General features: G+C 37.6%; 1 protein-coding gene across 1 annotated transcript; it reads left to right on the forward strand.

Annotated features, from left to right (window-relative positions):
* Nucleotides 1-9283: 9283 nt before the first annotated feature.
* Nucleotides 9284-10162, forward strand: LOC111896904 (cysteine proteinase inhibitor B). The gene has a single exon (XM_023892872.3). It carries the CDS (start codon nucleotides 9513-9515, stop codon nucleotides 9903-9905), a length of 393 nt encoding a protein of 130 aa, XP_023748640.1. The 5' UTR covers nucleotides 9284-9512; the 3' UTR covers nucleotides 9906-10162.
* The last annotated feature ends 3356 nt before the right edge of the window (nucleotides 10163-13518 follow it).

Genomic DNA, 13518 nt, shown 5'->3' on the forward strand with positions numbered 1-13518 from the left:
TGTATTTCTAGCTTGCATGGATGTAAAGTTGGAAACTTTACGTGATTATCCGACCTTTGGACTCTAGATCTGTGTTTTGGGGCTATATTGGGAGAGTTCAAAGGTTTAATGGATTACTACTCACTCAAAAGAGCCTAAGGTTTGGGTTTGCTTCTTATTGGATGATTCTTAAGGGTAAAGTCGGAAACTTTACCCTTCTAAACATCATTTTGGAAGAGATATGAGTTTTGGAGTCCCTGGTTTAGATGGATTCAGCTTAATGCATTAAGATGTTGGTTTTCTGGCCAACTCGACGAGTTCAATAGTGAATGTAACGCCCGTAGATCCGGGCTAGTCAATTTAGAGACGATAAGCATCAAAAATGATTTTTTTATGGAAGATTATTTAGAAGGATTAATCTTAACCAAGTTGTAGTATATGTCACAAGGTTTCCGTGCATATAAAGAACGCCAAAATTCGAGTTATAACGAAGAAGTTATGACCTGTCAAAGTTTCACGACAAAACCGGCACGACCTAGCGCGACCCAGCGCGACGTAAATAGTGAATTTAAGGTAGATAGATATCTATCCTTAGTGATCTAAATGAGACATTAATATCTCATCGATAGTAGTGCAACGACAGAAAGACGGACGAAAACGGACGTCAGACTAAGGAGTTATGAGTTTATAACGGAGTTTTCCTGTCCCGGCCTACTAAAAATAATATATAAGTAATATGATTATAATATATTAAAAATAAAGTCAAAATTAGCCAATGGAGTCTAAACAAGAGTTGTAGATCATAATCTCACCTTCGCGTCGATATAAAGAACATCGAAAACGGAGTTCGTATGCAAAAGTTATGAATTTCTGAAGTTTGGGGCGCGAAACCCCAAAACTGTCAGAGACCACGACGTGGCAAGCAGTGCCATGACGTGGCAAGTTTCCTGACACCTCCGGGAGGCCCCCAGATGCAACTTGGGATGACGCATGCAGTGACGACCAAGCCCACGACGTGGAAAAAGGTTGCCACGACGTGGCAAGGGCCAAATTTGCCCTATAAATAGATTTGAAGGGTCAGCCGTTTAGGGTTGCTATTTTCTCTCTTTTCTCTCCCGTTTTACCTCGATTTGCGTGCCAGAAGTACCCCGAAGCCCCGGTATCATTCCCGAGTCCTGAAGCAAGATTGAAGCCCCGAGAATCCCAAAGAGCGTGATTCCCGAGCCGAAGCTCTGCCCGCGAGAAGTTCGATTTTTGTGAAGATCTTCCAGATCTGCGGAGAGATACTACTTCTACAAGCCGTAGTGCTGTCTGATCATCTTCTGATCAAGTGAGTGTATAGTCCCTTTCATAAACACGATAATAATACAAGTATTGTTTGAATGTATTAAGTATATTGTTGTTTATATGTGTGAGTGTGTGGTCACTTTCTTCTAACACATAGATATTAAGTATTTGCTATGAAATACGTGCTATGTGTATAATATATTGTTGTTTATTTGAGATGATTGTGGAATGGATGAATTATATAAGTTTTAATGAGTTAAACTATATATGTAATTTGTATCTAAAAATATGTTGGGTAGAACATGAGTAGATGAGGTTGATGGAGGTGATAAAATATGGGTTGGACCATGAGATAAAAGGATAAAGAGATAAACTTGTTTTAGATCTGGATGTATGGATCAGATCAGGAGGTTAGTTTTAGATCCGAGAGTATGGATCAGATCAAGAGATTAGTTTTAGATCCGAGGGTATGGATCAGATCAAGAGATTAGTTTTAGATCCGAGAGTAGGGATCAGATCAAGAGGTTAATTTTAGGTCCGGGAGTACGGATTATGTATTTTTGAATTACGTGTTCATTCGATAAGGTATCATGTGTATAGTCCCTTTTAGGAACGTGATTTTAATACAAGAATTGATTAAAGTATGAAATATACATATGTATGTGAAGTATTTGTTATTGTCCGAAAATACGTATTAGATATATTTGATGATATACAACGTGCGAATCGGATATGGTTCAATATGTGTTAAGATGTATATATACATATGATATTATTACTTAAAACTTTGTGTTAAGTATGCATTAGTTAGCTTTTTCCTAAACGGAGATAGTATAGGAAATTGATTATAAGTATTGTAGGTTTGCCTGGTGATGGGTTAAGACTTAAATAGGGATGTTAGTTCCATTAAGTTTGGACATTGGGTAGCCTCATATTAAGAGTATGTGTGTTGTGAGATTGATGGTCGGTGGAGTACGTCCTACGTACAGAAGTACATTTTATGTACGAAGTATTTTTCAAAGCTTTGTGTCTTGGGTGCTGCTTGTGCCAGGGTACTATTATCTTCTCGGGTACGATTCTTTCGCATACCAGAGTACTATAATGTGCCAGAAGTACTATCATGTACAAAGTCTTTTTGACAGATTTGTATGTCGGTTACGGGAGCGTACGGGAGTACTCTAGTAGTATTTCCCCATACTTTTATTTTGAGAGAGCTTTGGAGTCAGCGTTTCTTTTATGAAGTGATCGACTGAGCTTCATATGTCAGCGTTTTCTTTCACGAAGTAATTAAGGGAACTTCGTAGACTGCCTAATAAAGCGTGTCGGTTATAGACCACTGATAGGTATGCCTGGTGTTATATTGATGGATAGGGTGCGTCTGGGGGTGAAATACCTCATGTATTCAGGCCACTGCTAGGCAAAGTTCGATGTTGGGATAGGTAAAGTCTGGGGGTATAATACCTCATGATAGTCAGACCACACCTAGGCATTGTTATCTAGATAACTACCCCTGACTTAAAATGTCTTGTGGTTCTTTCTTTTACGAACGAAGGTTCATTGTGAAACTCATTCTATTCCCCTCATTTGATGTCTTTATTGATCCTCGTTTGCTGCTAGGGAATTTCCGAAGCAGCTTCATCAGTTGTTGTTCATATCGATTTCCTTAGGCTAGATCTCGTAAGATCATTGTATAGGGTCAGTATGTGGGGATCGACGGGATGGGATAGATTGTTTTAGAAATATGATTTATATGTGTTAATAATATTAGTGGTTTTGTAGGATCGAGATATACATTATAATCACGTGGTTTGAACTAAGAGCTTTCGTACTCTGTGTTCCTTAGGTGATTGAGTTCACCAGGGATATTTGAACTAGGTGTTCATTAGGTATTATTGAACGAAGTGTGTTCAATGGGTGTTCTTGAACTAGGTGTTTATTAATTATTTTAAACTGCGTGTTCACCAAAGGTAATCTAAGAACCATGGCAGCACTAGACTTTGTGCCAATTCCTTAGGGAAATTCTTAGGAATGAATGGGAGAAGGGTATTCGGTTCTTAGGGTAAATCTTTACTAAATAAATGGAGATAATGGGGGGGGGGGGTAATTGGATTAATTGTTTGATAATTAAATATAATAATTATATTATTGTGGGGTTGAAAACCCTATATGCTCACCAGGCTCCCAAGCCTGACCCACTCAGTTTTCTTTGCATTACAGGTAATGGCACAAGAGAATAAGTTGGTGGACTTAACGAGAGATTTTGGATTATAGGCCAGTAGTTATGAATAACTGTTGTAAGGTCTATTTTGTTCTGTTTATGCTTTTGGTCTGTATTGAACATGACATCCCGAGATTTTGTTATAAAATGAAAATACATTTCTTTAAAGAAATGCTTTGATAAATTTTATCATATTCTGTTTTGGGAAAAAATTCTGCAACTGTTTTCTTTAAAAGATTACTCTGATTTTAAAAATAAATCATAAACAAATTAGTCTTTTCTGGCTGTGAAATTGGGGATGTCACAGTGAACTTGACGAGGTGATGAGATTTTTCCCGATTTGCGCAGGTAATAGAGAAACTCGACGAGTTGAGGGTAACTTGGCGAGTTAGGTCAACTCAGGGCGTTGACTTTGACCTTTTACCTTAGTCTTTGACCAAGTTTGACCCTTAAGGGTTTTTGGGGCATATTGAGTTGTATTTAAGAAATTGTTTCTATTATAGGGTGTTGTAAAGCTGATATTGGAGTCCTGACCTAGTCAGCTCTCGTGCAGTATTAAGGTGAGTCTTCTTACCACACTCATGGGTCGAAGGCACCAAGGCCAACCCATTAATTGATATGAGATTATTAGTATTGGAATGTGTAATGGTTTGTTATTTTATTTATGTATGGGTTTATGTGAAGACCATGGGGGAGCCCATGACACTTGGCAAGACTATGGGGGGAACCCATGGCATGAGGATATAAGACCATGGGGGTAGCCCATGGCATTCCATTGAAGACCATGGAGGGAGTCCATGGCAACCTTGTATTTTTATGTGTGAGCATGACATTATGTGATTATACGATTTGTGTGATTGGGAAACTTATCAAACTTGTGCTTACAGTTTTATTGAATGTTTCAGGTACTTTTGTTGATAATGGAAAGGGCCCGGCTTGATGACGTGGCATGCATTCTCCAATGTTTTCACAATTAGCTTTTTGTACTCTGAATTCAAAAATAATATGGATATGTATTGGGATTTTTGTACTTCCTATGGATGATGTTTGTGAAAACAAAAGTTTAAAAATTTTCTAAAAATTGGGTCGTTACATAGCCCCTAGTAAATAAATATGTATATTTAGCCTCACAATAGTTAAAACCCCATGAATCCTCAAATTTGTGACCACAACATCAACATTGCATGGCTTACTCAATTCTAAATGCCTGAGGGAGTAGCATTCGTAGTCAGCTCACCACCAAAGACATTGTATTACGATCAAATCATGAAGCCAATCAACACTGCAAATAAAAAAACGACCTCGATTGAAAAAACAACTCAAAGAAGAAATCATCAATGATCTATAGAAGGACCAACCGGTCCGAATCGGTAAAAACCTCTCACCTGACACTTGAGAAAAACTAAGAAAGCTGCTGAGAAGATATCAAGATGTCTTTTTGTGGGAACCATCCGATATGGTCAGTATCTCATGAGAAATCACTGAACATAACCTTAATGTCAACATGTCCTCGAGTACAATAATATAAAAAAGAGACTAAGATGGAAACTGGAATGAGGTTATCAACTTAGAAGTCAACAAGCTTGTCAAAGCATAGATCTTACAAGATGCAACATTCACGATATGAATATCAAACCTAACTTTTGTAGACAAATCCAATTGATTTATACGTATGTACATCGAATTCACTAACCTAAAGAAAACATGACCAACGGACTGCTACCTTTTACCATAAATTGATCAAAAGGTTGAATCACTATAAGGATTATGGTAATGGTGTTTCCTACAAGCATTCAAGGGATACCACCATTTCCAAACAAGAAAAGGAGGATTTGTTCAAATTTTCCCTTCAACCATTTTTTACCTTCTACAACAGGTCACCATTGCCTAGATCAGGTCACCACCACCACAATTCGCCCTGTTACCACCACTAAAAGCAACCACCACCATCTGTCGTCACAACCATAACCACCACCACCATCTACTGCCACAACCACCACCATAATTATACTCTGAAAATCATCAAAACATACACACAAACCTGTAAATCGCCACCACCACCCAAAAATCAAAAGACACCGCAGAGGCAACAATGAGGGTTTACGACGAACGGAGCAGAGTCAACGACGCTACCATCACCACAATCTAAAAATCAAAGCACACAACATGAGTGACGACGATAGAGGTGGTGGTGGCAGCAGGAGGGAACTGAGGAGGTGGTAGTAAGTGTTGTGGTGAAATCGAAAGGGAGAGATAAGGGGGTTTTTGGTTTTCCAGCGGAAAATGAGGGTGGCGTAGGTAGCTCCCTGATCGGAAGATAGTGGCGGTTGGTGGGTTTGATGGCGGAGGGAAGGCGGTTTAAGCGATATGTAGATCCAAAAATAGCAACGGTTTGTTGTGGTGCAGTGACCAATGATGGTGACCTATCGTAAAAGGTAAAAAAAAAATAAATTAAAGAGTAAATTTAAATAATTTTTTTCAAATATCTCTAAATATTATTAAAAAAGAACTCTTAATTCACCAATAAAGCAATCAAGATCCTTGATTGCATTTCAATCCTATGTTTTCCACCATTAGATTGGATTGCTGACATTTAACACCCAAGATTTTGAAAGCCAAGAAAGTAAAGGAAACCCTAAATTTAAGAGGGACTCGGCGAGTCCAAGGAAGGACTCGGCGAGTCGGAGCGGGATCCGGGTCGAGGAGTAAGTGACCAACTCGGCGAGTCGGCCAAGTGGACTCGGCGAGTCTGGTCTGTGCGAGGAAAACCCTAAATCCGGGGCTTGGAGCCTATTTAAACGTCTCAATCTTCTTCCTAGGGCTCCTTTACTGTCTCTCACACCCAGAACGCCGCACCCTAAGCCTCCATTGTGTTCATTCAAGTTTTTAGCCATTTTTGAGTGGTTTTAAGGAAGAAGAAGGAGTGGGAATCTTTGAAGCATCAAGGAGTGGTCTTGGATCCGAAGTTTGGGGAGCATTTCAGAGCATTTGAAGGTATTAAGTCGTTTCTCTCCTCCAGATTTTCCTTGGTTATGAGTTTTGGGGCTTTTAAGCCATGTTTAAGATCAATCTTGAGCTTGAGGTCCAGATCTGAGGTTGCTACCTCAGATCCATGCTTGTTTTGGTTTAGAATCCCGTAAAGTATCAGCCATTGGGTGGAATTTGGAGCCTCTTGGTCTTAAACCCTAGTTATTGGTGCATTTTGCCTAGATCTCCCTCTCTACACGTAAAGTTTGCAACTTTACGTGGGGAATAGGCTTGGGAAGGGTAGATCTACAGTTTGGAGTTCATGCATGACTCGGAAGTCCTCTGCATGTAAGTGGATCTTATTGGACTCGGCGAGTCCTTCGAGTGGACTCGGCGAGTAGCTTGAAGATGAGGAGGAACTCGACGAGTGGGATGAACAGCTCGTCGAGTCGGATGAAGATGAGCATGAACTCGGCGAGTTGGATGAAGATTGTCGTGTGCTCGGCGAGTTTGTTCTTAGACTCGGCGAGTCAGGTCGCGTGGTCCCAAACCCTTTGAGTTAAGTCTCGAGTTAGCGAGTCGAGCCAGGACTCAGTGAGTTGGACAGGACAGGAATCGGGAATCAGTAGACTCGACGAGTCAGGGGTTGACTCGGCGAGTAGAGTCGCGAGTGGAAGGACTCTGGAATTATGAACTCGGCGAGTCAGTAGGGTGACTCGACGAGTAGGGTTGACCTGGAAGGTTGACTTTGACCGGGACGTTGACTTTGACCAGAGTTGACTTGGTTGACCTTTGAAGGTCAGTTAGACTAAGTGTTATGTTGATATTGGTAGCTCGGGGAGCTAGCGGAGCAGCAGTTCGGAGTCAGTGGTCAAGTAGCGGTCAAAGGGGTAGCAACAGCAGTTCAGCAGTATCAGGTGAGTTTCCCTTTGTATGAATGGGTCTACGGCCACAATTCCGGCCCATGTAGTTATGAGTAGAAGACCCGGGGGATTAGCCCTAGGCACAGTATGCTAGTATGATATTCGGACGAGGTCCAATGATAGAGGGCGGGTGCCCAAGGAGCGGTTTATGTGATAGTTTATACTTGTTGTCTGTGTGATACTTGTATGTGCCTGGTAGGGAGGTGAGTGAGGGCGAGGTCCCGTATCTCACCAATAGCAGAGTGTGGATGGTGTTCCACATATCAGTAGCAGCAGAGCAGGGGCGAGGCCCAAGTTAGGAAAGGAGTGAGGGTGGGTCGGGCCCGTATCTCACTACCAACAAGAGTATGGACGGGGTTCCATGACTCATCAGTAGCAGGACACGGGCGGGGCCCAGAGATAGGCGAGGCCTTAGAGCAAGAGTTGTTAGTATATGTTTAGTTATGTAATGTTACGTGATATGTTTATGTGCTATTATATGTTAGTGGGCGAGGACCTGTGACAGGCGATGCCTAAGTGAAACAGATCTGTATCCGAGCGGGGCTCGAAGCCAGGCGGGGCCTGGAGCGGCGAGGTCGTTGTAGCGGGCGAGGCCCGAGGTAGAGGGCGAGGCCCAGGATAGCGGGCGTGGCCCAGTATGTGAAGTATGTGGTTTAGCATGGTATGTGGCAAGGTGGGGAACTCACTAAGCTTCGTGCTTACGGTTTTCAGTTTTGTTTTCAGGTACTTCCGGTAGCGGAGGGAGGAGCTCGGGGTGATCGCATGGCACACACCATAGATTAGTCAGCCTGGGAATGTTTACTCTGATAATAAACATGTGTTTTGAAAACTTATACTCAGATTATGTTTTGGAATGATGTCCTTGTTTAAAGTAATGTTTTATTAAAAAGAATTTTTTGGTCGTGAAAATTTGGTCGTTACATGACATCATATTTTTCAAATAAAATTCAAACACAATTACATTTAATTATAGAATATCATTCTATTTATATACGATACATCAATAATTACATTAACAATTATAGCATATCATTCTATTTATATACTAGATATTTTTTTTAATTAATATTTTTCCTAATTTAACTCCCTTATTTATAGTTTTTGGTTTCAAAATTCGAACCCGTTTAGTTTTTATTTAATTCTTTTTTTTAAACTCATTAAATAAACATATCAATAATTTGGTCATTAACCTATAAAATCTAATGTAATCCTATTAAATTAGCAAAATATTTAAGAGTAAAAAATAAAGTCAATATTATTTATAATTTATCTCTCGATATATCCCATGTAAAATAAATCAATTTGAGATAATGATTTTGAATTTAAAATTCATTAATTAAACAAGTCAATTAATTTGAAATTTTGATTCAATATAAATGATATCATTTTTTTCCGGATGAATAACCGAAAATCTCCAAGATAATATTTTATGATCCTATTTTTTTTTTAAGATAATGATTTTCTTATTGAAAAACAACTTATATACAATTACATTGAAGTTGTTCTTCTTACAATTTTGGATTGAGTCTATGATTTATAGTGTTCTTCTTCAACGGTTTTATTCTATAATTCTTTTTTCTAGGTTCTTTCTTTACCCTGTTCTCCTCTTCTTTTACAATTTCTTGTATTTACTTTGTTCTTATTCTTGTTCTCCTTCTCCGTCCACATATTTCCACATATTAATGTAATATGTATTTAATTTATGTTTCTCGCGTTTAACGCGGATCATAACTCATATCAAAACACAATCATAAACAAAAATTTAAAGATCATGTGAGTGGTGGTAATTACCATTGATTATAAACATACGACAAAAGCGTTAATCTGATTCTATACATTATCTTGTATCTTGGAAACGTATAAATATGAATCAAGACAAACATCGAACGGATAAATACAACAGAAGTCCATGAAGAATTTAATCCGAAAAAAGATAGAAAAAGGATATGATAATTGATAATTGACAAAACAAGAAACTTACTGACATCGTTTGTCGTCTTCCCCAAAATCTCTTCGAAACGCGGCACTCCGATGGCGTTGCCACACCTGCGTTTTCAATTACGTGTCCACCATTCACTTCATCTATAAACACATCCACTCTCACTCTACACAAATCAAGTTTCACTTTCTACACCATAATGAAGAATATCTCCATCATAACCTTCTCAATCGTAATTTTGTTTTCTAGTTTTGTAGCTAACGGAATTCCGGGAGGAAGGACGAAGGTAACCGATGTGAAGTCGAACAAGGAGCTTCAGGAGCTCGGAAAGTACTCAGTGGAGGAGTACAACCGCTTGCAACGTATCTCGTCGGGGAAGAACGACGGAGATCTAACGTTTTTGAAGGTGGTAGAGGCGGAGAAGCAGGTAGTGTCAGGGATGAAATATTACTTGAAGATCGAGGTGGTTTCGAAGAAGAGTGAAGATCCGAAGGTGTTTGAGGCTGTTGTGGTGGTGAAACCGTGGCTACGTTCGAAGCAGTTGCAGAGTTTCTCGCCGTCGTCGTCGGTGATTTCCCAACTGATTTGGTGATGTTTCGCCGGAACTGGATCGGAATTCGCCACCGGTGTCTAATGTAGCTATCTGGTTGTTGACTTGTTGTAGTTCCGTTTTTGTAACATGTGAGGGAAAATATAAGGCTAAATAAACTCATCGCTCGTGAGTAAGAAATATTGGAGTTTGGAATAAACTAATGCTGTTGATTTTTGAAAATTTTGACTTAAAAAGTTGTTAGCATGGTGTGACAATTTGAAAATTATCAAATAAGTTAATCTATATTTTGTTAATGAGATTAGGTGCATTTATTTGTTTTTGATCTTCTCTAAACATGCAACAAGGTCACGTGGATTTTCTTCCTACCCAATCAAATATGTTTAAATATTGATTTTCTCTAAACTTGCACATGGTTAAGATCGATTTCTCTTCGGTGATATTCGATACATGGCTTCAATAAAATACGACTTTCTGCTATTAGAATGTGATACCTGGTTTTCTTTATGGCGAGTTAGGATGAGGGGATTACTGACTCGAGTAGAATATTTAGGAAGCAAAAATCAAAACCGGCTGAAGAAAAACGGGAGTTGCCTTTTTGTCCAAACTAAAAGAAATTTGCATGAAGAAGAGACAACATAAGAATGTATTCAACACAAAGTTCTTAATAGTTTATACACAAACTTAAAGATAGAGGAAACCTTCTCATCCATATTTTCAACATCAAAGAGATTGTTTCTGACTTAGCTACCATGGAAGTCATGTGTATAATGAGGAAATTATTGGCTTAATTCTCTTATGTTCGCTTTCTAGCTCCTACTCAAATATTCAGAGACCACTTCCAGTTCAAAATTTTTGAAATCCTTGGGTATCCTTATACATGTTTTTTCAACCACTTCTACTTAAAAATATGTCGTCAAAGTTAGGCACTATCGACTTGGCAAACACAAAAAGGTGTAATTCAACACTTCGGTTATGACAGACAATTTTGGTGTCCAAGATTGAACCTTGGAATGGATCTTTAGTGGCTATGACATGAGACTTGTATTTCGCTTTTGAAGATGTTAAAGCTTTGTTTTTGTTGAAGATGGAATTCATCTTAAGGTGGAGTTTTGTTGAATGCCTTCCAAGTCCCTCTTTTGGAGGGAGTTATCTATCCAAATAATTAGGATAAGCCGCGATAAGGCGACCTTTCCTATTAAAAAGTGGTTTAGAAGTTTTATTATTATTATTATTATTATTATTTTGAGCTTTTGTGAGATTTTTTAGAGACTTATATAGCATTCATTATCTTTCTATTTGGATCTTTTGAGCATCTAAATGGAATTGATAATTATATAATAACGATAAAGAATGTGAAAGAAATACTTTCGTTAATCCTTACTTGATGTGTAATGTAACATAGTAATTATCTTTTTCAATTGGGAGGGATGGCTGAGTGGACGAAAGCGGCGGATTGCTAATCCATTATACGAATTATTCGTACTGAGGGTTCGAATTCCTCTCTTTCCGTTTCTGTTGATAACTTTCTATTTTTTCCTTTCAAATTTCGCAAGTCTTCTCCCCCTTCCATCTAAATTTATGTACCCATCTTTTATTATTATTAATTTTATTAGTTAGGGTCTTCATCATTGATTAACAAATGATTTTTCCGATTATCTATTGGTTATTGGAAATTACCAACAAATCTATAATCCAACTTGTTATGAAAAACCGAACCGATCAGGTCCAATAGAAAATAAGAATAAATCACTTTTTACAATTGGATATTCAATATATTCAATAGGACCTATCCAATTTTCATCCAATTAGATACGTCCAAATTTCATCTAAATAATTAAAATATCTATAGCAATAATTTTCAATAATTGAAATTGAATAGGAATTGAATCATAAATGAATATATTAAATTGGATGAGATTTGAATATCCAATTAGGTATCTAACTGGATTGGTCGTTTCAATTTTAATTGAATTTTTATTGTCATCCAAGAACCAAATTGATCTGTTTGGATATTGAAAAATTGAAGTTGATCCAATCCAATTGTGATTGGATATCCAATATATGTTGTACGATTTGTAATTAGATAAGTTTTTTCTATATATAAGGGGTTGTTTGCTTTGCACTTACCCGGTACAGTAAGAGTTGATTGTTGGCTCGGTCAGCAGTCAGATCAATTGATAGAGTTCCAAAGTGGTTGACTCGGTTAACAATAACTGACCAATAAAGTGAGTCGGTCCCCCTCACAATCAATGTTGATCCAAAAAAAAATTGTCGTTCCTTTTATACCGCTACGCCTTGTGACCTAACATAATCCACCATTGAAGACGCTTCATTGAACCCACTTCCACCATTGAAGACGCTTACAACCGTTCCCTCCGTTCACACTCCTTCCTTTACATTCTTTCATTCTTTCATGCAAAAGTGGTTCTTCAAGTATCACCGATGTTGGAATGATGATAATTGGATTTTGTCTTTCATCTATACAATCATTTTTGTTATTTTTGTTTATAGAGTTTGTATTAACTAATTATCTTTGTGTAGGTTGGATTTTGTATGATATATTGTATATTTTGTATAAATGTTCATCAGTTTTATTCATATATTTTATCAATACATTTTATCAATTAGAAATTTTTTATTCGGCACAAAACGGAACAAAAATATAAATGATCATTTTCAACAGTCAGTACAACGAGTTAGATTGTAATCAAACAACATGTTTTCAGTAAGATGTAGCTTCAGACCCAGTTAGACACATTGGCTCAGTCAGATTTTACTCGATCAACAACTATCAAACGCCTCTAATCGAGTGCCTTTTCAGTGTTGGGTTTCTACACAATTTCCTATGTTCATGGGTTGTTATAGTTGCTTCACTTTATCATCATATATATAACAAGACCCATGGGTATTCCAGTAACAAATGTTCTACATAAATTCCTATCACCGAAAAAATGATCATTATCACAACATGATTGATATATAAAATCATGGGATGCTAACAACTTGCATATCCAATTTCACCAACTTGTTTAGTTTTAAGTTGAACAGGTTTGATATGCTAGTTTCGAGTGTGACATGTTGTTGTTCATTTGTTGTAAAGCAAATTGGAGGTAACATACAAGGTACAACGCACTCCCTTCTTTAATTTTAATTTATGAGAGGTCCCATGTTGTTTTCCCAAAATTAGCTATTGTTAACAGTTAAAATTGGTTAGTTAATCTTGTCTATTTAATTTATAGACAAAATTTATAACTTGGTTCTTCTTCTTTTTTACTTTATATTTTTGTAATGGTGGACAACAATACTTTTCATCTTTTAAGATAAGTTGATTTTACAATTTTCATTCAACATATTAACCATATAAATAGATGTATAATTCTGACCTTCATCAACAAATGCATTTAACGATCATACGGATATTCATGATCATCTTCCTTCACTTTAAAGTGCTTTGGTTGTTCACCCCCATAATGCGGACTCTACATCTGAACGTACGCCCGCTCAAGATTTCTCACCTGAAAAGAAAAAAAAATAAAAATAAAAAAATAACTATCGGAAGAAAATAATTAATTAACTAAACCAATAAACATTTGTTAAAAAAAAAACTTAATTACCCATCGTGACGTATCAAAAAGAGGGCAATCAAGGCGCG

This window comes from Lactuca sativa, chromosome 1 (assembly GCF_002870075.4).
Source record: "Lactuca sativa cultivar Salinas chromosome 1, Lsat_Salinas_v11, whole genome shotgun sequence".
NCBI lineage: Eukaryota > Viridiplantae > Streptophyta > Magnoliopsida > Asterales > Asteraceae > Lactuca > Lactuca sativa.